This window comes from Colobus angolensis, unplaced genomic scaffold, assembly GCF_000951035.1.
Source record: "Colobus angolensis palliatus isolate OR3802 unplaced genomic scaffold, Cang.pa_1.0 Scaffold32, whole genome shotgun sequence".
In the NCBI taxonomy this organism is placed as follows: domain Eukaryota; kingdom Metazoa; phylum Chordata; class Mammalia; order Primates; family Cercopithecidae; genus Colobus; species Colobus angolensis.
Genome location: NW_012116488.1, coordinates 9,500,211 through 9,525,988, shown reverse-complemented (window position 1 = coordinate 9,525,988; position 25,778 = coordinate 9,500,211). Strand labels below are relative to the sequence as shown.

General features: G+C 43.1%; 1 protein-coding gene across 1 annotated transcript in view; it reads left to right on the top strand.

The window, feature by feature from the left end:
* The window catches only part of AK7 (adenylate kinase 7), a 110,658-nt gene extending 91,099 nt beyond the window's left edge, over positions 1–19,559 (top strand). The window contains exons 13-18 of the mRNA XM_011951490.1: positions 1,941–2,069; positions 3,141–3,209; positions 8,809–9,006; positions 13,489–13,709; positions 17,067–17,225; positions 18,456–19,559. Coding sequence (XP_011806880.1) covers positions 1,941–2,069; positions 3,141–3,209; positions 8,809–9,006; positions 13,489–13,709; positions 17,067–17,225; positions 18,456–18,494 — 815 coding nt within the window. The 3' untranslated portion in view covers positions 18,495–19,559. The remainder of the gene's footprint in view (positions 1–1,940; positions 2,070–3,140; positions 3,210–8,808; positions 9,007–13,488; positions 13,710–17,066; positions 17,226–18,455) is intronic.
* Positions 19,560–25,778: the final 6,219 nt, after the last annotated feature.

Genomic DNA, 25,778 nt, shown 5'->3' with positions numbered 1-25,778 from the left:
CACCGGGTTAGCCAGCATGGTCTTGATCTCCTGACCTCGTGATCCGCCCGTCTCGGCCTCCCAAAGTGCTGGGATTAACGGCTTGAGCCACCGCGCCCGGCCTGGCTTCATTTCTTGGCACCCCTGTGAACCTTACTGGGAAGTAATGTAGAATCATTCAGAGGAATTTCATTATGTTAAATACTACTTAAGATCTTTTTTTGTCTTAGCCATAATATTTAAATTTCTGAAAGACAAGTTATTTTCTGAACGTGTTACTGCCTTATGGGTGGTGTGACACTGAAAGGTAGAAGAAGGGAGAGGTGGTTTTTTTTGTTTTTTTGTTTTGAGACAGAGTTTCGCTCTTGCTGCCCAGGCTGGAGTGCAATGGTGCGATCTCGGCTCACTGCAACCTCCGTCTCCCGGGTTCAAGCGATTCTCCTGCCTCAGCCTCTTGAGTAGCTGGGATTACAGGCATGTGCTACCACGCCCGGCTAATTTTGTATTTTTAGTAGAGACAGGGGTTTCTCCATGTTGGTCAGGCTGGTCTCGAACTCCCAACCTCAGGTAATCAGCCTGCCTTGGCCTCCCAAAGTGCTGAGATTATAGGTGTGAGCCACCGCTGGGGGATGTGTTTTAATTAGATCAGTTTATTGTCATTGATAGAGTAATAAAAAGAAGCCTGAACTTATTTATTTTACATTATGTAAAATGAGGGTGGAGGAGGGAAGGAGGAGGGGGAGGATGAGAAGGGGGAGGAGAAGGGAGAGAAGGATGAGGAGGGAGAGGAGGAGGAGGACTCACTAAGGTAAAAGAGTAGTACAAACTCTGGCAAGAGCTTTGAAGATCAAGTTCTCTAACTTGTCAAACTTACATTACTATAATGTACGCATTAAGCAAGGTCAAGGATAGGGCTGTGTCTTGAACATTGTAGCTGCTCGATAATTATGATGGAATGGTAGATGAATATTGTGGTGGAGTTGCAGCATGTTGTTATTAAACCACTGTACCGGTTTTAGAACAAACTCCTCCCTCCTCATCCTCCCCAAGCAGTGCCAGGAACCCAGTGTCAGGGCTTGAGAGGGAACTGTCCAGTGGGGCTGAGGTCAGAAATGCCAAGTGGAAAAGACAGGGAGAAGGGAGCCATGTTCTTTTCTGAAGCGTTACAGAGAAAAGTGCCTTTGAGGGTCGGGTCAAGTTTGATTGTTAGTCAAATCCAGCACCTTCTTTTAGTAAATCATGTGCTAGCAACATCCATGAATGCCATCTCACAATTCTCACAACAGAAGCATTTATTATTGTATAGTAAGGTTACAGAGGTGTAATACCAAAACAGAAACCCTGCAGGGGGTTGCGGGGAGCTCTCTGCATTGCTCCAGTTGCTGCTGCTCAATCAATTTCACCAAAAATTGGGATTACAGAACATTTTGAAAGTGCAGACATCAGCACTCGCCCATGCGCTTTCTTGCAGACGAGTTCACTGGGTTCTCCTACATTATTGTGCATTAGAATTCACGTCATGTTCAAAATACAAAATCACATATTTTTTACTTTAAGGGCCAAAATGTAATCCCAGCATTTTGGGAGGCCAAGGTGGGAGGACTGCTTGAGGCCAGGAGTGCAAGACTAGCCTGGGCAACATCGCAAGTCCCTTTCTCTACAAAATATTTAAAAATCAGCTGGGTGTGGTGGCAAGCGCCTATAGTCCCAGCTACTTGGTAGGCTGAGGTGGGAAGATTGCAGAGCCTGGGAGGCTGAGGCTGCAGTGAGCTATGACCACACCACTGCATTCCAGTCTGGGTGACAGAGTGAGACCCCGTCTCTGAAAAAAAAAGCAAAGCAAAACAAAATAGGGATTTCCAATAGTACCTTTGACGACACAATTTTTGAGATAACTTTAAAACAACTCTTACATAGAATGTGACCCCACAGTAATATATACATATATGCTTTTTTATCAGGTCAACTAGACGATCAATATGTAATTAGATTTATGAAAGAAAAGCTAAAATCAATGCCTTGCAGGAATCAAGGTTACATTTTGGATGGATTCCCAAAGACCTATGATCAAGCAAAAGACCTGTTCAATCGTAAGTTTGAGTGTTCTGTTTTGAGTATTTATATTCAGGTAAGTTGCAACTTTATTGTTCAGAGAAATAGTCACTCAACTAAAGTAAACAAAACTAGAGAGACTATTTATTTTTGAGCCTTGGCTCACCTTTCATTAGGTAGCTTTTTTTTCCTATTTTTTTCCCCCCCGATGATGGCTCAAGGTGCATAGCCTTTTACAAATTTTTTAAAATTTTATTGTATTGTGGCACAAACACTTAACATGAGATCTGCCCTCAGAACAGGTTTTTAAGTGTGCAGTACATTATCATTGGCTTTAGGCACTGGGTTGTTCAGCAGATCTCTAGAGCTTATGCATCTTTCCGGAGTAAAACTTCATGCCTGTTGGTTAGTAACTTTTGTTTTTCCCCTCCCAGCCCCTGGCAACCACCATCCCACCCTTTCATTCTTTGAATTTGACTACTCAAGTTCCCCATTTAAGTGGAATCATGCAGTATTTGTCTTTCTGCCACTGATTTCACTTAGCATAATGTCCTCAAGGTTCATCCTTGTTGCATAAAGCAGAATTTCCTTTAAAAAAAAAAAAGCAGACCATTGGTCACCCAGGCTGGAGCACAGTGATATATATGATCACAGTTTACTGCAGCCTTGACCTCCTGGGCTCAAGCAGTTTTTCTGCCTCGGTCTCCCGAGTAGCTGGTACTACAGGCGTGCATGACAACACCTAACTAATTTAAAATGTTTCTGGAGGTTTCACTCTGTTGCCAGGCTGATCTCTGAACTCCTGGCTTCAGGTGATCCTACTGCCTTGGCCTCCCAAATTGTTGGGATTACAGGTGTGAGCCATGGTGCCCAGCCATTTCCTTCTTTTTAAAGGCTGAATAGTATTCTGTTGGATGTCTATACCACATTTTCTTTATCCATGCATCTATCAATGTACATTTAGTTTGTGAGACTATTTCCAAAAATACATGTGCTCTTTATGGCTAGTTTTCATTAGTGCTTGCTACTTAAGATATTTGGATTTTTTTGCTGTGATCCATGGTAATAATATATTAATAAACACAATGAAGAATATTTTGTTTTCTTAGAGGAAGATGAGGAGGAGGAAGATGAAGTCAAAGGCAGAATGTTTCCCTTTGATAAATTAATTATACCTGGTAAGTTTATTTTCCCATGATCACATTTAAAAGAATGTAAAATGAGGGGAGGAGGGAAGGAAGAGGGGGAGGAGGAGAAAGGGGAGAAGGATGAGGAGGGAGAGGAAGAGGCGGATTCACTGATAAGGTAAAAGTAATTTTGTAAAAATACAAAAATTAGCTGGGTGTTGCAGTGTGCGCCTGTAGTCCCAGCTACTCGGGAGGCTGAGGCAGGAGAATCACTTGAACCCAGGAGACGGAGGTTGCAGTGAGCTGAGATCACGCCACAGTACTCCAGCCTGGGCAACAGAGAGGGACTCTGTCTCAAAAAAAAAAAAAAGAAGAATGCTGTCTCTTTTTTCTTTCTTTTTTTTTCCCCCAGTAGCTGGGACTACAGGTGCCTGCCACCATGTCCAGCTAATTTTTGTATTTTTAGTAGAGACAGGTTTTCACCATGTTGTCCAGGCTGGTCTCAAACTCCTGGCCTCAGGTGATCCACCCGCCTTGGCCTCCCAAAGTGCTGGGATTACGAGCGTGAGCCACCTTGCCCAGCCTCTTTTTTTTTTTTAAACTACTCCTTAAGGAGCAGGGCTACACCACAGGCAGTGTGCCTAGAGTAGCCCCGATACCCCTTTTGTGCCAAAACAATCTTTTTGAGTTTAATAAAGTGGGATTTTTTTTTTAGGAAAAAATTAAAAGATATTCTCAAGCATAAACTTGCAAACTAGAGAATGCACCGAGGGATAAACATGAGGAATATTAAATTGCTGAAATGAATAGAAATCACTGTGGGAACACTGTCTTCCACTGCTCTCTCCTGTAACAAAGCAAAAGGTAGCAAATCTATTGATAGCTTGACTTCCTGATCACGTAGGCTCCTTCCCTGCCCTGGTTTTGGTGCTAACCATGCCATCATCAAGACATTCAGCTTCTGACTTGAGATTGCACAGGTCCAAAGCTTTTCAGTTCACTCTTAACTCCACAGCGGTTTTATTCCATCACATATTTACACGGGATTTCACAAAGTACTCTTGAAAGCAAGGCATAAGCAATTTATCGCACACAACAGGATTGACTTAGTACTGAGCAGGCATTTCTTGTGACCTTCCTATAAACGTTAACAAGTGTTGTTTTCAGTCAGTTTGCTTGAGGTGTATATTCATAGGGAATCATTTTGGGTCGTAAGATCACTAGAAGAAAAGCTATTTTCAGCAACTTAGGACAAGGGCTGAAAAGGGCCTGCCTGCTCAGTGGTATTGAGTCCCCAAGGAAGGCAGCTTGTGGCTGTTACCTTCTCTTGGTCCAGCACAGTTTGCAGAGAAGCTTCTGGAAGCACTGAGACCACCAGATAGCAGTCATCCTTGGGGATGGATATTTATTGTTTGCCTGTAGGCTCTGAAGCCAATGGCAGAGGCATGAAATGCCACAGGGATGGTTTGTCTCAGATTTCCCATTAATTTAGGCAAATGCCTCAGAAAAAGTTAAAAACTAAAGTTGATTGGCCAGACAGAGTGCCTGTAATCCCAGCACTTTGGAAGGTCAAGGTGGGAGGATCTCTTGAGCTCAGGAGTCAGAGACCAGCCTGGACGACATAGTGAGACCTCATGTCTACTAAAAAAAAGAAAAAAAAAAATCAAAAAAATTAGCCAGGGTGGTGGCATGCACCTGTAGTCCCAGCTACTTGGAAGGCTGAGGTGGAAGAATCACTTGAGCATGGGAAATCAAGGCTGCAGGTGCCCTGATTGCACCACTGCACTCCAGCCTGGGCAACAGAGCAAGAACCTGTCTCAAAAAAATTAATTAAAAAAATAAAATAAAAAGTAAAGTTTATTTTTGATTATTAGATTCTGGGTAGGTATGTCCAGTGTATATATGTTTATCACTTCTAGGCAATATTCACTCATTGCAAACTCCGTGCTAAATCATAACACCCTCACTGGGGCAGCTGGATACATTTCAGCTCAACTGGCAAATTGTCGTGTGCAATTTGTCATGTGCCGGGCACTCACTGAAACTTTTCACAATCCTGCAAGGCAGGAATTACACCCACGTTTACCCATTCCAGAAGCTAAAGCCCAGAGATGTATGCAAGTCCACTCACTAGTAAATGGTAGGGGGATTAAATTAAAACTCAGGTCTTCTCACTCCACTGCCTCCAAAACAGAATTAATGAAACCTGCCTGTAAGATAAGGAAATGGAAGCACAGAGGTCAAGTGACCAAGAACTCTTAAACGCAGGCCACTGGGCTGTCCTCTTTGTTGGACACAGTGCAAACACGTCTAAGACGCCATCTATTTGGAACGTTAATCTGTTGTTAGCAAACTACCCTCTTTCCAGAAATCGTCTTTATTTTCTATTTCCCTAAAAGAAATACCTGTGGGATTTTAATTGAGGGAGGGAACTGAATGGTAACATGGAAAGGTCAATGCCACTGAAATAATTTCCTGCTTAGGATTCCCTAGAGATAGGGGCACATGGGGGATGCCAGGTTTGGTCAGGCGGCAGAAGCAAGAACAAAGGGAAAGGTCTAGATCAAAGCCGTTGTTGGGGTTTCTTTGGGGAAGCCAAGACAGGCCACAGTGAACCATTTGGGACTGGCTAGTTTGAGTTTAGGGTGGACTCTAGTTGCCTGGGGCCTAGTCCTGGGATGATTTAGGGCAAGGGAAATACTGGCTTGCTGTGTGAGATTAGATAAACGGACTGAGTGGCTTGCATAGGAGGGGCATTCCCAAGTAAGTTGTTACTATCTTTAGGTATTGGCTAGGCCTGGGAAGGGCAGCAGTCTCTCCCCAGATCTGTAAGGCCCCCCTCAAGATATCACCACAGGCCAGGTATGTGGCTCACGCCTGCAATCCCAGGGAGGCTAAGGCAGGAGGATTGCTTGAGTCCAGGAGTTGGAGACCAGCATGGGCAACATAGCAAGACCCCCATCTCCACACACACAAAAACATTTTTAATTAGCCAGGTGTGGTGGCATGTGCCTGTGGTCCCAGTTACTCAGGAGGCTGAGGTGGGAGGATCTCTTGAGCCCAGGAGGTCAAGGCTGGGGTAAGCCTTGATCATGCCACTGCACTTCAGTCTGGGTGACAGAGTGAGACCCTGTCTCTTAAAAAAAAAAAAAAAAGAAATCAAAGCATAAGACACAGAAAATAAAAGAAACACATACCAACCTGATAATCCAGTTCTAGATGGTATTCTCTCCCAGTGAGAAACCACTGCATTTTATCACTACTGTTAGCCTATGTCCAGTTTGATTCTTTCAAGACCTCTTAGTTGAAGGAGATAAGTTTAAAGTTGTACGTACCTGATGAATATTTGAAAATTTGTTAAAACATAGATTTTTTAGCCCAGCACGATGGCTCACACCTGTAATCCCAGCAATTTGGGAGGCCAAGGTAGGCAGATCACCTGAGGTCAGGAGATCAAGACCAGTCTGGCCGACATGGTGAAACCCCGTCTCTACTAAAAATATAAAATTAGCCAGGCATGGTGGTGCATGCCTATAATCCCAGCCTATAATCACTCGGGAGGCTGAGGCAGGAGAATCACTTGAACCCGGGAGGCGGAGGTTGCAGTGAGCCGAGACCGCGTCACTGCACTCCAGCGTGGGGTACAAGAGCGAGACTTTGCCTAAAAACAAAACAAAACAAAACAAAAAAAACTCCATAGATTTTTCATGTGATTCCAGATAGCCAAATACAGTGACCTCCTTGTTACCTACAGTCTCACCAAGCAGAAATCTATTACTTGCTATCCACAGTGAGCCAGTGCGAGGACAACAGACGTTCTGAATGACTGTCTTGAGATACTGCAGAATCTTGAAGTTCTCTGTGAGTCACAAAGAGAATGAATGAATATTTTTAAAAAAAATCATCTAGTGAGAAGTATATTTTATCATATTAAAAATCTTTGCAAATTGGAAAGCCAAGGATGTTACTCATTATTTGATTAACTGGAATCTTATACCTCCCGATCAGCCTGGAAGAAAGGTAGAATATATTTTTGAAATTCACAGATTATTAACATAATTCACACATTTTCTAACAAATGAGTATCATGTAAGGGAAAAAAAAAAGAAAATAAGTTTTCATATAGATGTCTGACATCACAGAGCTTAAATGGATTCAATTTTTAGCAAATCTGTTGACATCATTTTGATTTCAGTACCGTACCAGCATTTGGGGGTTCAGATGTCTACCTTCCTTTTCAAAAGGCAGCCACTCATGAAAATCATGACAATCAAATGGTAAAAGATGAGCAGAAGATAGAACAACTTACTTGCGAAAATGCCTCTTGTATGCAGAATGGAGGTAGTATCAAACTATTATGAATTTACAGGATCTTATTCCACAGGCTGTCTCAGCCTTTGCTTTCACAGTTAGCATCTGCAGCAGATGATGTTCACATATGTCCACCTGCCTCGGGGACACACCTCCTGTGGGCTTTCCCGAGTACGCTTTCCCTTTTCACCCACTCAAGGAAGCTTATTAGATAGAATACAAGTAAACAAGAATGGCATTATGATGTTACAAGCCAATACAATTTTAGAACAAAAATCAAATCATTCCTAAGTTCTGTTGAGCTCTAATAGATAGTAAGGTATTTGTGATGCATCCAGCCACTGATCTGGGCACCAGTGTACACTGGTCTTATAGTTGAGAACCTCTAAGAATCACAACTCACCTTGGAAAGTTTATTTCACTGATCCACACTTGAATCTCTCATTCACTCAACAATTATCCATTGAATTTGTACTAGAAGCTGAAGGAACAGCTGCTTTCACAGTTTAAACGAAAATCACAGGTGGGTAAAATGGTCATTATTAACATGATCTGTGTGTTGAATTTGATAAGTGTTGACCATATCATGTTGAACATGTTTCATAGTCAATGGCATTGAGGAAAGAGCTGGATCCATGAAAATTCCAAGGGGAGTTCCCATTTTTATTAATTTGGCAAACTGGCCATCAAAGCATTTTGCTTGTAGCCATAGCTCTCTTTGGAAGCCTGTGATAACTGTGCTGGACAGGAGGCAATGTGAGGCCAGGAGCCGTGGCCTATCCCTGCCAACACTCTGGGAGGCCAAAGTGGGAGGACTGTTAAGGCAGGAATTTGAGACCAGCCTGCACATAGTGAGACCTTGTCTCTCTCTAAGATCGATATACATACATATATGCATATATATGTATATATATTTTAAAAAACAGAAAAGAGAATTTGAAAATTAACTAGGAAGCTGATATCACAGGGTTATCTGAGATTTGCTACTTATGATTTCTGCTGCTTTTATTAGGAAGAGAGGAAGGAAGGAAGGACAGAGGGAGGGTGGGGGAAGGGAGGGAGGAAGGAAGGGAGAGAGGGAGGGAGGAAGAAAGGGAAAATAATAGATTGCACAAAATAGCAATTGGGCCTCATAGGGTGGTCTCTGGAAATGGGGTGATTTTCATCTATTTATCCTCCATGAGAGGAAGCAAAGCCAATTGGACAGGCTATTTGTGGCAACAGGAGGTCCTGGCGGGTAACCAGACACTTGGGTTACCAGGGGCCCATGCGTTCTCCAGCACCCTGCTAGTTAGCTGCGCTGTACTGTGCCAACTCTGGAGTCTCTCCTTCTCCCCAGAATTCGTTTGTGCACTGGATGCTTCGGATGAGTTTCTGAAGGAGCGTGTGATAAACCTTCCCGAGAGGATCGTGGCCGGGACCCACTATAGCCAAGACCGATTCCTCCGGGCTCTGAGCAACTACCGGGACATCAATATCGAAGATGAGACTGTCTTCAACTATTTTGATGAAATTGAAATTCACCCGATACATATTGGTATTAAATGAATTCAAGGATAATGTGAATGTCTAGGACCCCCAGTAAAGCTTGGTGCAGGTCTAGCTGTAATTGTGGGGCTGGGGGAGGGTGGGGAGTATAACCGTGGATTGGGGCACAGGAAGCCATGGAATCCACAGGGCACTCCTCCTGGGGAGTCATTCTATGTGGGGATTTGGTGGTGGGAGGGTGTTATTATTGTATGAGAATTTATGGGTATATTATGAAGTCAAATGACAAATCTTTTGTTTTTGAGACGGAGTCTTGCTCAATTGCCCAGGCTGGAGTGCAGTGGTGCAATCTTGGCTCACTGCAACCTCTGCTTCCCGGGTTCAAGTGATTCTCCTGCCTCAGCCTCCCAAGTAGCTGGGACTACAGGCACGCACCACCATGCCTGACTAATTTTTGTATTTTTAGTAGAGACGGGGTTTCACTATGTTGGCCCGGCTGCTCTCAAACACCTGACCATGATCTGCCCACCTCGGCCTCCCAAAGTGCTGGGATTACAGGTGTGAGCCACCATGCCTGGCCAACAAACTCATTTTTTTTTTTTTTTTTTTTTGAGACGGAGTCTCAGTCTGTCGCCCGGCTGGAGTGCAGTGGCCGGATCTCAGCTCACTGCAAGCTCCGCCTCCCGGGTTCATGCCATTCTCCTGCCTCAGCCTCCCGTGTAGCTGGGACTACAGGCGCCCGCCACCTCGCCCAGCTAGTTTTTTGTATTTTTTAGTAGAGACGGGGTTTCACCATCTTAGCCAGGATAGTCTCGATCTCCTGACCTCGTGATCCGCCCGTCTCGGCCTCCCAAAGTGCTGGGATTACAGGCTTGAGCCACCGCGCCCGGCCAACAAACTCATTTTTTAAAAAAGAAATGTGTGTTTGGTGCTGGCTGCTTGGCCATTCCCCCAGGTTCCTTGGGGGCAGTGTTCTGTCCCTGTTAAATTATTGGGCACTGGTGCTTTTCCAGACCCTTTCCTGGCCCTCTGACTCGCCAGCCCATCCCCGTAGCTACCCAGAAGTGCAAATAGCTCTTCACCGCGTTCCTTCTTGTTTCCTGTAAACACAGTGCTGAGCTTAGCACCAGCAAGCACTTGTGATCCCGCATCACATCGGCCTCATCATCACCATTATCATTCCTGGCTCCAGCTCTTAGCTTTCACAGCTGCTGCTACTTCCCTGGGCTTGTTGAACACCTGACCTGCCTTTCTGGTTTTCTGGACCTTGACACTTATTCCTTCTTTGGGCTTGGTGAGAAAGAACCAGCTTCTGCCTGGTGGAAGCTTCCTAGCCAGGCCCACCCTTGGGACTCCAGGGGCTGCTCTCTACCCCCAACTGCCCAATGGGATAGCATTTGGGCCCTGGAGTATCGGGAGGCTTAGTGCTAAGGGATAATGTCAGCAGGAGGAAGGAGAGCTAATTCCAGTTGTGGCTGGGCCTCAGTTTTCTCATCTGTGAAATAGGAAAATAATCAGGCTTGCAGGATTGTTATAAATGGTAGAAATGAGAGATACAAAGTGCCTGGCACGTTGAAGGAGTTCAACAAGTGGTCATTTTGTTATTCCTACCAATACTAAGGCATAAAATGACATACTATTATGAAATTAAAAAACGGCTAGGTGCGGTGGCTCATGCCTGTAATCCTACATGTTGGAAGACCAAGGTGGGGGGAACACCTGAGGTCAGGAGTTCGAGACCAGCATGGCCAACATGGTGAAACCCCATCTCTAAGAAAAATACAAAAATTAGCAGGGCGTGGTGGTGCACACCTGTAATCCCAGCCACCCAGGAGGCTGAGGCAGGAGAATCGTTTGAACCCAGGAGGCAGAGGTTGCAGTGAACTGAGATCATGCCACTGCACTCCAGCCTAGATCACAGAGTGAGACTCCGTCTCAAAAAAAAAGGAAATATAAAAATAACAATTTGTAAATCTGCAAATCCTTCTTGTCTGCACCCTCAGCAGTCACTGGGTTTTGTTCTCATCTAGACATGTTTCTGCATGTTGGACATGCTTTATATGTGAAAGCTAAGGGTTTTGCACCTCCTAATATGGAAATTAGTTTACATTATTTAGAGAACTAGGAAAGAATGAAGAATATATTTCAGAAAAATAGTGACTGTCATCTTGTCAGTTACGTCCAAAAAACTGTTTACAGGAAGATCAGGAGAGCCCAGGGAAAAATGTTGAGAAAAAAAGAAATAACAGGGAGGAAGGAATGAGTGGCCATGGTGTTCCATCTCATCCTGTGCCCATCTCATTTGGCCTCATCTGCAGCTGACAACTGGGAGAGAATATAAAAGCATAGGGGAGAAATGCATCCTAAGGATGGGAGGCGGGGAGGGTATCTCACGGTAGGGGATGCAGCCCAGCCTCTGCAAGGTCTGGAATGGGGCCCTGGAAAGATGCTGGGAATCGCATCCTCTCATCAGCTCTGGACTCTGCTTCTCTCTCAGTGTCTCTTTGTCGTCTCTCTCTTTGGGCCAGGGTTCTCTCCCGCTCTGTGGCCTGTGTAGTAGGCTGAGGCCACCCCACACCCAGAGTTACGATGCTACACTGGGAGCCAACGCCAGAGCTGACTTTACTCTGTCCAGTCCCACATTCCCTGAAGGGCAACTCTGCTGGTCACAGTTTGGGCTCAGGTGCCCCACCCCAGTCTAATCAGCAGTGGCCCGGCTCTGGGGTCAGAGTGGAATATTGCCAGGGGGAATCATTCCTGAGTACCTTCTCAAAGGTGTCCAGTTAGTGATATCAAGGTTGTAATTACTTGGAGTAATCAGGGAGAAATGCATTTATATTATATTATATTATATTACGTTATATTATATTATATTTTTATTTTATTTAATTTTTTTTTTCGAGATGGAGTCTCCCTCTGTCACCAAGGCTGGAGTGCAATGGCACAATCTCAGCTCACTGCAACCTCCACCTCCTGGGTTCAAGCAATTCTCCTGCCTCAGCCTCCCAAGTAGCTGGGATTACAGGCGTATGCTGCCATGCCCAGCTAATTTTTGTATTTTTGGTAGAGACAGGTTTCACCACGTTGGCCAGGCTGGTCTCAAACTCCTGGCCTCAAGCAATCCGCCCACCTCGGCCACACAAAGTGCTGGGATTACAGGCATGAACCACCACACCCAGTGAGAAATGCATTTAAATGTCACAGGTCAGGCAATGAGGAGCTACTCGATACGACTTTTTCTTTTTTATTTTTTTGAGACAAAGTCTCACTCTGTCACCCAAGCTGGAGTACAGTGGCTCAATCTCAACTCAGTGCAACCTCTGCCTCCTGGGTTCAAGTGATCCTCCTGTAAGCCTCCCAAGTAGCTGGAACTACAGGCGTGCGCCACTATGCCAGGCTAATTTTTGTATTTTTAGTGGAGATAGGGTTTCTCCGTGTTGGCCAGGCTGGTCTTGAACTCCTGACCTCAACCTACTCGGCCTCCCAAAGTGCTGAGATTACAGGTGTGAGCCACCGTGGCCAGCTGTTTTTTGCTTTTTTAAGGGCTTGCTTCTGTTCACCAACTAGTGCATTGGCTCTGCTCCTCCCCTCTTCCCATGTTAAAACCTGGTGGTGCTTCTGGTCTAGGTCAAGGTCATACAAACACGGGAGGGGTGGTGGCTCATCCCTGTAATCCCAGCACTGTGAGAGGCAGAGGCTGGAAGACTGCTTGAGCTCAAGAGTTCAAGATCAGCCTGGGCAACATGGGGAGACCCTGTCTCTACAAAAACAAAACAAAACAACAAAAAACAAACATGGGTGGGGTGGGCACAGCAGTGACTATGAATGGGAGTGGGGTAAGCAGTTGCCCAGAGGAAGGTCTGAAGGGACTTAGTACCAAAATTTGTCCGCTGCACACCATTCTCTGCAGACACCTTCCAAGCAGCCCTAAGAGAGTGGTATAGAATTTACCACCTCAGTGACCGTGGAGATCTCAGTATTTATCAATACACCATTTTTCTTTTTCTTCTCTTTGGTCTTGATACTAACATTTTTCAGATATTCTGGAGTCTGGATTTTTTTTTTCCTATTCAAGTAGACTCACTGAAATGTTTATTTTTTTATGAATTGAAAACGTATCCCAGAATCATTGATTTTCAGAAAGGTCACCCTGTTTGGCCTCCCACAAGTGCAGGACTTCCTTCTGTAGAAACCTCTGAAAGAAGTGTCCCAGTCTTTGTTTGAATACTTTCAGGCATGGAGAGCTCATTACTTTTCAGGCAATCCATTCCCCCATCCAACCACTCTAATCAAGTCATCGTTAGAACTCATAGACCCAAGTCCAAATTTTCCTACCCACGACTCTCAGACTCTGGTCTGATATTTGCCCATGAGCGAAAAAAGTCTGAACTATGCTGGCAATTAGAAAAGAAAGCCCCATGTGGTAATTTACATAATTGACTATCACAAGTTTATAGTAATAAAGAATTTTCCCAATTGCAGGCAGGCCTAGAATATAAGTATGTGTTGATCTCTCTCCTGGTATTTAAAGATGTAGGAAAACTTGAAGATGCTCAGAATAGACTTGCTATCAAACAGCTCATCAAAGAGATTGGGGAGCCTCGAAATTATGGTTTAACAGACGAAGAAAAGGCAGAAGAGGAGCGGAAGGCTGCAGAGGAGCGGCTGGCCAGGGAGGCTGCTGAGGAAGCAGAACGCGAGCACCAGGAGGCCGTGGAGATGGCAGAGAAGATGGCTCGCTGGGAGGAGTGGGTGAGTGGTGTGTGTGTGAGTCTGTGTGTGTGCGGAGCAGGGGTGCGGTGCCTGGCAAAGCCATTTAGGCCAGTGCCACTTCCCATCCTGCTTTAGGGAAATGTCATAAAAATACCCCAAACAAATTTGCGTTTGCTTTTTGTCATTTGTAACATTTGAAAAAGGATATCCATGGTCTTTTGCTTAGTTTTTTTCCTTTTTCTTTTTTTTTTTGTTTCAGACAGGGTCTGGCTGTGTCGCCCAGGCTGGAGTGCAGTGGCGCAATCTTGGCTTACTGCAACCTCTGCCTCCCGGCTTCAAGTGATTCTCCTGTCTCAGCCTCCCCAGGGGCTGGGACTACAGGTGTGCACCACCAAGCCCAGCTCATTTTTCTGTTTTCAGTAGAAATGGGGTTTCACCATGTTGGCCAGCTAGGCTGATCTGAAACTTCTGATCTCAAGTGATCCTCCTGCTTCTGCCTCCCAAAGTGCTGGGATTAAGGGCGTGAGTCACCGTGCCCAGCTTGCTCAGCATTAATAACAAAAACTAGCCATTATCAGGTGTATTAGTAATACAAATTCCTGTAAATGTGTAACATTTTGCTATGCATTGACCTCATTATTTTATTTTATTTTGCTCCATTTACCCATGTAACCTACCCAGGTGGTCAGCTTCATTCAACCCCTCCTCATTCCCCAAATCACTGAGTCTAGCAAATAATTCTGCTTCCAAAAATAGCACTCTTAGGCTGGGCATGGTGGTTCATACCTGTAATCCCAGCACTTTGGGAGGGTGAGGCTGGAGAATCACTTGAGCTTAGGTGTTCAAGAATAGCCTGGGCAACATAGCAAGACCTTGACTCTACTAAAAATAAAAATAAAAATTAGCTGGGCATAGTGGCATGGCTGTAGCCCCAACTACTAGGGAGGCTAACGTGGGGGGATTGCTTAAGCCTGGAGGATTGTTTGAGCCTGGGAGACTGAGGCTGCATTGAGCTATGGTGATGCCACAGCACTTCAGCCTGGATGACAGAGTGAGACCCTGTCTCAAAAAACAAACACCATCACCAAAAATGACACCCAAATCTGTCCCCAGCTCTCTAATTCTGATTAGGGGTAGTGTTTCTCATCCAAATTATGCAGTGCTTTCTCACTGTCCTTCCCAACTCCACCCTGGTCCATCTCCAGTCTGTTCCCAAGCAGCTGCCAGGTGATCCTTCCAAACTGCAGACCCACCATGGCCATTCTCTGCTTACAGCTCCTCACAGGCTCTCGATTATCACAATTTGATAAAAGTCCAAACTTGTCATTGTGGTAAAGGTCCTTTGTGACCTAGCTGCTTCTGATACTTCCCAGTTTCCAACAGTGCACCAATGATGGTCATCTGCATGACTCACTGCCTCACAGACACGTGACATCTTTACCAGAAGTCATCTTGCTAGTGAGGCATTTCCTGGTCTCTGTAAAATTCAATGCCTACCCCTTCCCACAACCTGTCACATCCCCTTTTACACTTTTTAATTTTCCTCTTTGTACTTACTCTACCTATTTAACATTTTATGTATTTACCTTGTTTCTTGCCTTTTCTCTGCACAGAACTTAAGTTACATGAGGACAGCAATGTCTATGTTGTTCACTGCCGTATATCCAATGCTTAGAATAGTGCCTGGCATGTAACAGGCACTCAACGAATGGAAAGAAGGAAGGAAGGGAGAAAGAAGGAAAGAAGGGAGGGATGGAGGGAGGGAGGCAGGCCCAATGCACACGTTTTGGGTGCCTGATTAATCTTAAATTCCTGAAGTTTGCTGTGTCAGACTAGACATGGTTTAAGTTTTGATACATATTTTAAAACTGCCCTCCAGCAATGGTACCAGTTTACGTATCATCTTACAGGTGGTTATTTCCCTACACCTTCTCTAAACCTACTTTCTCAATTTTGCTCGCACATGTCAGGCTGATAAAAACTGTTCTCATTGTTTTGATATTCATTTCTCTGATCACTAATCTTACAGCTTTTTCTATGTTGGTTAAGCATTTATGTTTCTTCTCATGTTGCATATTTTCTCTGCCCATGTTTGGGCTGTGTGTCTTTTTCTAATTATTTTTCAAAAAGAACTCCTGATAAATTAGTTCAATAGAAACAGGAATGGCTCCAGTTGGCCTCCCGAGTCGTGCTGCTAGAGTTCAAATCCCACCCCACTCTCTCTGTAGGTATGTGGCCTTGAGCAGGCTCCTCTCTGTGTCTCAGTTTCTCCATCTGTAAAGTGGGGATAATGATAGTACCTACTTCATACAGTCATTGAGGTGACTAAAGAGGTAATATATGTAAACTATGCACAGCGCCTGGCAAGTAGTGTGCATCACGTAATATCCTCATCACGTCTTTTTTATAATGTGTTGTGGTTTTTTTCAGTTCATCATTTATCTTTTAACATTATTTATGATATTTTCTCTGACCACACAAAAGTTTCACGTTTATATGTAGTCAAATCCATCCACCTGTTTCCCATTTTGATTTCTGGGTTGGCAACCTTGCCAAGACCTCCTTTCAAACAAATATCAGCTAGGACTCTTTATCTTGCAAGTGATATAAAAGCAAACTCAAAATGACGTCACCATAAAGAAAACCAGAAAAGTCCAGGGGTAGGGCTGGCTTCAGGTAAGGTGTGTGTAATATAGTGGCTCAAATGATGTCACCAAGGACTTAGGATCCCCCTCTCTGTCCTGCCTTGCATGGGAGGCTTCATTCTTAGGTGCACCTACCATGCATGGCAGGGCACTTGATGTGCTCATCTTTAACTAGAATTTTTTTTAAAAGACAAGTCAACAATTTACAAGTTATTATTAGTCATGTATTTGTACTAGTACCGTTTACAATTTAGGTATTGTAAATTGTAACCGATTTTGATGTTGTGCCAATCCTTAATTAGAATCTATGGCCAGGAGGTGGCTGGATGATGGGCTTAAATCCCACTCAAACTAAACCACTAGGCTGAGAAGGGCGATTTCTCAAAAGAAATCTGGAATTATGACTCCACAAGAGAGGGTGGCTGTATGCTGAGCAAAGAATTGCACACGTCACTATCCCAATGCCCTCCAGACTTTCTAGTGGCATTTTTTTTCTTTTTTTCTTTCTATTTTGCTTCATCTGGGCAGCTAGACATTATTTTGGTGTAAGAAGTGATCCAATTTATTATTTTCCAAATGACTAAGTTGTTATAACGCCATTTATGTCTTTTCCCTGCTGTTTGGAAACGCCATCTGTATCATAGATGGTGACCATTTCTAGCAGCGTCTCAGTGCACTCTAAGGTGAACGGTGTGAGTGTTCTCCCCTTTCTCACTATATATTTACTTTGCCCCCAAACGTTCTATTTTAGAATAAACGACTAGAGGAAGTGAAAAGAGAAGAAAGAGAATTACTGGAGGCCCAATCAATTCCCCTGAGAAACTATTTAATGACCTACGTGATGCCAACTCTTATTCAGGGCCTGAATGAATGTTGCAACGTCCGACCCGAAGACCCTGTTGATTTTCTGGTAAAATATTTAATTTTTTTAAAAAGATCAGTTTGAGGTCGGGTGCGGTGGCTCACACCTGTAATCTCAGCACTTTGGGAGGCCAAGGTCGGGGGATCACTTGTGGTCAGGAGTTAGAGACCACCCTGCCAACATAGTGAACCCCACCCATCTCTACTAAAAATACAACAACAACAACAACAACAACAAAAATTAGCCGGGCATAGTGTTGCACACTGTAGTCCCAGATACTCAGGAAGCTGAGGCAGGAGAATCGCTTGAACCGGGAGGCTGAGGTTGCAGTGAGCCGAGATCGCACCACTGCACTCCAGCCTGGGCGAGACAGTGAGACTTCGTCTCAAAAAAAATAAATAAACAAATAAAAGAAAACAAAATCTGCCTGAATCTTTTTTTTTTTTTGAGACAGAGTTTCGCCCTGTCTTCCAGGCTGAAGTGCAGTGGCACGATCTCGGCTCACTGCAACCTCCGCCTCCCGGGCTCCAGCGATTTTCCCCCCTCAGCCTCCCGAGGAGCTGCAATTACAAGCGTGCACCACCCCAGGCTAATTTTTGTATTTTTAGTAGAGACAGGGTTTCACCATGTGGTCAGGCTGGTCTTGAATCCTGACCTCGTGATCCGCCCACCTGGGCCTCCCAAAGTGCTGGAATTACAGGCGAGAGCCACCACGCCCAGCCTAATCTGCCTGAATTTTAACAGAAAACCAGTCGAGATAACAAAATTATGTTTCTGGTTATTTGGGAAATAGCTTCGAATACATTCGCCATTTATAATAAGATTTTTTTCCCTCATTGGTCAAACCCATGTAAGATTTTTATTATTCATTTGAAAGTAAAAAATGTATGTACTTTTACTTATTTATTTATTTATTTAAGACAGAGTTTCACTCTTGTTGCCCAGGCTGGAATGCAATGGCACAATCTCGGCTCACTGCAACCGCCACCTCCTGGGTTCAAGCGATTCTCCTGCCTTAGCCTCCCGAGTAGCTGGGATTACAGGTGCCCACCACCACACCCAGCTAATTTTTTGTATTTTAGTAGAGATGGGGTTTCACCATGTTGGCCAGGCTGTTTTCGAACTTCTGACCTCAAGTGATCCACCGGCCGCGGCCTCCCACAGTGCTGGGATTATAGGCATGAGCCCGGCCCTGGATGATTTTTAAATTGTTACTAATACAAATACATGACTAATAAAAACTTGCAAATTGCTGACTTGTCTTTTTTTCAATTGCAGGCAGAATATCTCTTCAAGAACAATCCTGAAGCGCAGTGAAACTTTAAAGATCTAGTATTATCTACCTTTACAGAACCACAGATCACTTATTGTACTTTGAAAAACTGCTTTGAAAAATGCTTTTCCAGTTCTTAGAAAATTCTTTTTTTGTAGACAAATATTCTATAAACTAGAATCCCTATTAAAAGCTATATGAATGACTACGTCATTAAAACTGTATTTGAAATGTAAATTGATAAAGACATTTGTGCATAGCTCCTGAGACAAATACCGATTGAACATTTTATTCGTTAGTCAGGTCTAAATATACCGCTTCTGTACACTAATGTTTATAGGTATTTATAGCATGAAGAAAATCAGACTATATATTGTAGACTATATATTATTCTAACGTGTAGGCTAATTTACATGACTTATTATTGCCTCAGTAACAATGTTATTAGAAATGGAAATAAACTGAAGTGGTTTATGCCTGTTGACTCACAGTAAATCAGACAAGATTGGTGTCTGTAAGGTTGCTTTTTTTTTTTTTGATGAAGCAATGGCTAGGGAAAGGTGGCTTTGAGTTCAGGGTCAGGATCTCAGACAATGAATCAGAGAAAACTGTAAACCTTTAGGCAGAGAAGTTTGCATAACAGGATCATTCCAATCTTTGTGATAAGAAGTTGCTAAATATTTTCAACACACTTTATAACATAGGCATAAGTTATCAATCCTATGGTCTTTTCCAGTTCTAAAAATCCCATAAGATTCCTAGAATTATCCTAAATGAGAAACTAGGTTTAAGCATATGTATTTTATCCCTTTAAATAATGTAACCTAATATAACTGCCTGATTTTTTATTTGTGGTAAAATACATGTAACATAAAATTGACCACTGTCACCATTTTAAAGCATATAATTCAGTGGCACTAAGTTCATTCACAATGATCTGCAGCCACCACTATCTAGTCCAGAACTTTCTCATCACCCCAAATGGAAACCCAGCACCTATTAGGCAGTCACACTCCATTATTCCCTCCCCTGAGTTCCAGGCAACCACAAATCCGCTTTCTGTCTCTATGGATTTACCTATTATAAATAAAACCATACAATGGGTGGTCTTTCATGTCTGGCTTCTTTCACTAAGCAAAATGTTTTCAAAGTTCATCTATGTCATACAATGTATTAGTACTTCATTCCTTTTCATAGCTGAATACTATTCCATTGTATGGATATACCACATTTTGTTTAATTGTTCATTTGTTCGTGGACATTTGGGTTGTTTCCACCTTTTGGCTACTGTGACTATAACTGGCATGAACATTTGTGTGCAAGCTCTTATTTGAACACAGGCTGTCAGTTCTGTTGGCTAGATACCTAGGAGTGGAACTGCTGTCATGTGGTCATTCTATGCTCAACTTATTGAGGAACTGCCACACTGTTTTCCACAGTGGCTGCACCATTTTACATTCCCACCAGCAGTGTATGAGGGATTCCAATATTCTGCATCCTCACCAACACTTGTTATTTTCTGTGTTTTTGTTTATTGTTTTTAATGGTGATCATAGTGGGTGTGATGTGGCATCATATTGTGACTAAGCATCTTTCAATGCACTTGCTGTCCATTTCGATGTCTTCTCTGGAGAAATATATGGGCATACCTCATAGATATTGAGGGTTTGGCTCCAGACCCCCACAATAAAGCTAATATCATAATAAAGCAAGTCACCCCAATTTTTTTGTATCCTAGTGCATATGTTATTTTTCCACTATATTTTACACTGTTAACTGTGCAATAATAGCATTATGTCTAAAAAACAAGGTACCTATCTTAATTTAAAAATACTTTATTGCGGCCAGGCGTGGTGGCTCAAGCCTGTAATCCCAGCACTTTGAGAGGCCGAGACGGGCGGATCACGAGGTCAGGAGATCGAGACCATCCTGGCTAACACGGTGAAACCCCGTCTCTACTAAAAAATACAAAAAACTAGCCAGGGGTGGTGGCGGGCGCCTGTAGTCCCAGCTATTCGGGAGGCTGAGGCGGGAGAATGGCATAAACCTGGGAGGTGGAGCTTGCAGTGAGCTGAGATCTGGCCACTGCACTCCAGCCTGGGCGACAGAGCGAGACTCTGTCTCAAAAAAAAAAAAAAAAACTTTATTGCTTCATGCCTGTAATCCCAGCATTTTGGGAGACTGAGGCGGGCGGATCACGAGGTCAGGAGATCAAGACCGTCCTGGCTAACATGGTGAAACCCCGTCTCTACTAAAAATACAAAAAAATTAGCCGGACGTTGTAGCTGGCGCCTGTAGTCCCAGCTACTCGGGAGGCTGAAGCAGGAGAATGGCATGAACCCGGGAGGTGGAGCTTGTAGTGAGCCGAGATCGTGCCACTGCACTCCAGCCTGGGTGACAGAGCAAGACTCCGTCTCAAAAAAAAAAAAAAAATACTTTATTGCTAAAAAATGTTAACAATAACCAGAGCCTTCAGTGAGTTGTAATTTTTTTGTTGTTAGAGGGTCTTGCCTCAATTCTGATGGCTGATGACTGATCAGGGTGGTGGCTGCTGAAGGTTGGGGTAGCTATGGCAATTTCTTAAAATAAGACGGCAATGGGTGGGCGCAGTAAGCTCATGCCTGTAATCCCAGCACTTTGGGAGGTTGAGGCAGGCGGATCACCCCAGGTCAGGAGTTGGAGACTAGCCTGGCCAACATGGTGAAACTCCCATCTCTACTAAAAATACAAACATTAGTCGGGCGTGGTGGCGTGTGCCTGTAATCCCAGCTACTTGGGAGGATGAGGCAGGAAAATCACTTGAACCCAGGAGGTGGAGGTTGCAGTGAGCTGAGATTGTGCCACTGCACGTCAGCCTGGGTGACAGAGTGAAACTCCATCTCAAAAAAAAAAGACAGCGATGAAGTTTGCCACATCAAGGGAACTCTTCCTTTCAAGAAAAATTTTTCTGTAGCATGTCATGTTGTTTGATGGCATTTTACCCACATTAGTATTTTTTTCAAAATTTGAGTCAATCCTCTCAAATTCTGATACTGCTTTATCAATTAAGTTTATTAAATGCTCTAAATCCTCTGTTGTACATTTCAACAGCGTTCACAGCGTCTTCACTAGTAGATTCCATCTTAAGAAACCACTGTCTTGGCTCATCTAGAAGAAACAACTTCTCATCTGTTTAATGTTTTATCATGAGATTGCAGCAATTCAGTCACATCTTTTGTCTCCACTTCTAATTCTACTTCTCTTGCTATTTTCATCACATCTGCAGTTACTTCATCCATTGAAGTCTTAATCACCTCAAAGTCATCCAAGAGGGCTGGAATCAACCTCTTTCAAACTCCTGTTAATGTTGTCATTTTGACTTCCTCCCATGAATCCGAAATGTTCTTAATGGCATATAGAATGGTAAATCTTTTCTAGAAAGTTTTCAATTTACTTTGCCTAGATCCATCAGAGGAATCACTATCCATGCCACCTTTAGCTTTATGAAATGTATTTCTTAAATAATAAGGCTTGAAAGTCGAAATTACTCCTTGATTCATGGGCTGCAGAATGTTTTGTTAATAACACGAAAACATTAATTTCTTTGTACATCTCCATCAGAGCTCTTGGGTGACTACATGCATTGTCAATGAGCAGCAATATTTTGAAAGGACTCAGTGTTTTTTTTTTCTGAGCAGTAGTTCTTAACAGTGGACTTAAACTATTCATTAAACCAAGCCATTGCACAGCAGTTCATGCCTGTAGTCCCAGCAAGTCAGGTGGCTGAAGCAGGGGATTGCTTGAGCCCAGGAATTTGAGGCTGTGATGTGCAATGATCACACCTGTGAATCGCTACTGCACTCCAGCCTGGGCAACATACTGAGACTCTGTCTTTTAAAAAAATTTTCAGTAAACCATGCTGTAAATAGATGTGCTGTCATCCAGACTTCATTGTTCCCTTAAGAGAGCACAGGCAGAGTATATTTAGTTATACCCTTCAGGGCCCCAAGATTTTGGGAATGGTAAATAGACATAGGCTTCAACTTAAAGGCACATTAGTTTCTAACAAGAAAGTCAGTCTGTCTTTTGAAGCTTTGAAGCTGAGCATTGACTGCTCTTTAGGTAGGAGAGTCCTAGATGGCATCTTTTCCCAATATGAGGCTGTTTTCGCTACGTTGAAAATGTTGTTTAGTGCGGCCACCTTCTTAAATGATTTTAGCTAGATCTTCTGAGTAACTTGCTGCGGCTTGTACATCAGTTTCACCTTGCACTTTAGGTTATGGAGATGGTTTCTTAAACCTCATGAACCAACCTCTGCCAGCTTCAACTTTTCTTCTACAGCTTCTGCACCACTCTCAGCCTTCATAGAATTAAATAGAGTTAGGCCCTTGCTCTGGATTAGGCTTTGGCTTAAAGGAATGTTGTAGCTGGTATGATCTTCTGTCCAGACCATTCAGACTTTCTCCATATTAACAAGAAAGCTGTTTCACTTTCTTATCATTTGTGTGTTCACTGGAGCAGCACTTTTAATTTCCTTCAAGAACTTTTCCTTTGCATTCACAACTTGGCTAACTGGGGCAAGAGGTCTAGCTTTTGGTCTATCTCAGCTTTCAATATGCCTTCCTCACTACTCTTAATTATTTCTATCTTTTAATTTAAAGTGAGAGACTTGTGACTCTTCATTTGAATAGTTAAAGACCATTGTAGGGTTATGAATTGGTCTAATTTCAATATTATTGTGTCTCAGTGAAAAGGTAGGTCCAAGAAGAGGGATAGAGATGGTAAAATGGCTGGTTGGTAGAGCAATCAGAACACACATTTATCAATTAAACTTGCTGTCTTATATGGGAATGGTTTGTGGCGCCCTAGAACAATTACAATAGTGACATAAAAAATCACTAATGAGTAATAATAATAAACTTAGAAATAGTGCAAGAATTATCAAAATATGACACAAAGATATGAAATGACCACATGCTGTTGGAAAAATCGTGCTGATAGACTTGCTTGATGCAGGGTTGCAAAAACCTTCAATTTGTAGAAAATGGTATCTGCAAAGTGCAGTAAAGTAAAGGGCAATAAAATGAGGTGTGCCTGTATATTCAAGCCCTTTGCTCACTTTTTATTTGGGTTGCCTTTTTGTTGTTGAATTGTAAGAGTTCTTTACATGTTATGGATACAAGACCCTTGTCAAACATATGATTTGCAAAGATTTCCCCCATTCCATGGGTCTTTTCATTCTGTTGAGAGTGCCTTTTAAGACACAAAAGGTTTTAATTTTAAGAAAGTTTAATTTACCTATTTTTGGTTTTGTTTCACTGCACTATTTTTGGAAACTATCTTTTTTTTATAATTTCAACTTTTATTTTAGATTCAGCGGGTAACATGTGCAGGTTTGTTACATGGGTATATTGTGTGATGTTCAAGTTTGGGACACAAACGACCCCATCACTCAAGTGGTGAGCATAGTACCCAATAGTTAGTTTTTCAACCCTTGTCCTGGCCTTTCCTCCCATCTCTAGCAGTCTACAGGGTCTATTGTTGCCATCTCTATGTCCACGAGTACCCAACGTTAATTAGCATAGGATAATGGCCCCAAGCTGCATCCATGCTGCTGCAAAAGGCATGATTTATTTTTTATGGCTGCACTCTACACTATTTTTGACCCTTATATTTTCATAAAAAAATCAATAAAAAGAATACATTTTCCACAGTTTGAAATCATTAGTCTTTATAATAGTTACATTTTCATGCCTTCATTTCATGACCTTGCTTCCTGGTTTACTGAAAACTAAAAAAACAAAATAAATAAAAAAACAAGGCATCAAAAGAGAGCTTCTTTGTCTTCATGGGGCATGGAACCAGTAAAAGAAAAAAAAGAATAAAAGAGAGCTTCTACATTCTCCCACTACAAACCTATCTCTGCCTTCCCATCTGCTACAGAGAACTGTGTGTGCTCCCGTCTGAGGTCAGCCCTCAACTTCTGCCCTTGCTCCTGTCCCTCCTCACATAATCAGATTCAACTCTTAAAATTGTCTGCTCTCTTGTAGCTTAATTTTTCCCTTACTTCTGGATCATCATGCCAAGCTTTAAACATGAGGTACTAGCTTCCGTACTTCAAAACAAGACAAAACCAAATTAAAATGCAAAAACCTTCCCACACCTCCACATCCTCCTCCAGCTATGGTCCCAATATAGCAAGGTTACTAGCCAGCTCCACATTTCCAAATTCAATTGGTAATTCTCAGGCCTCATCTTATTGGGTGTCTCTGAACATCTGACACATTTTATCATTTCCTCCTTGAAACACTTTCTTCCCTCCATCTGAATGTCTCATAGGCATGCTAAACTTTAACATGGCCAATGCTGATTCCTGATCCCCCTCCTCCCTCCCCTCTACCTGCTGCTCCCCCATCTTCCCACCTCAGTTATTGGCAACTCCATCCTTCCAGTTGCTCAGGCCCAAAACTTTGGAGTCATTCTTGATTCTTTTCCTTTTCTTTCTCTCTCTTTTTTCTTTTTTCTTTTTTTTAGATAGAGTGGCTCAATCTTGGCTCACTGCAACCTCTGTCTCCTGGGTTCAAGTGATTCTCCTGCCTCAGCCTCCTGAGTAGCCGGGATTACAGGTGCCTGCCACCACACCTGGCTAATTTTTGTATTTTTAGTAGAGACAGGGTTTCGCCATGTTGGCCAGGCTGGTCTCGAACTCCTGACCTCAGGTGATCCACCTGCCTTGGCCTTCCAAAGTCCTGGGATTATAGGCATGAGCCACTGTGGCCGGCTCTTTTCTCTTACCCCCCATCTAATACATCAATGTATTATATTGGCTCAACTTTCAAAACGTATCTGGAGTCTCTGTGCTTCTCATCCTTCCAACACTACCATCCATTAATCCATTAACCCATGATTCCATTAATCTACGAATGGGTTAATGCATGCATGAGGACAGGGCCCACATCACCCAAACATCTCTTAAGGGTCCCACCTCTCCATACTGCCACATTGGGGATTAAATTTAAATATGAGTTTTGGAGGGGACAACTATTCAAATCATAGCAAGCTGGTATCATTTACAATAAAACAGGTAGGGGTAGCTTAAGGAAGATGTGTAAGACCTCTACGGAAAATTACAAAATATTACTGATAGTAATTAAACATGAAATAAATGGAGAAATGAAGGGACAGACCATATTAATACTTTATAAAACCCAATATTGTTAATCCTTCAATTCTTCCCCCAAAATGATTTATAGAATCAATGTAACTCCAATGAGAATCCCAGTATCTTTCCCTCTCTCTCCTTCCTTCCTTCCTTCCTTCCTTCCTTCCTTCCTTCCTTCCTTCCTTCC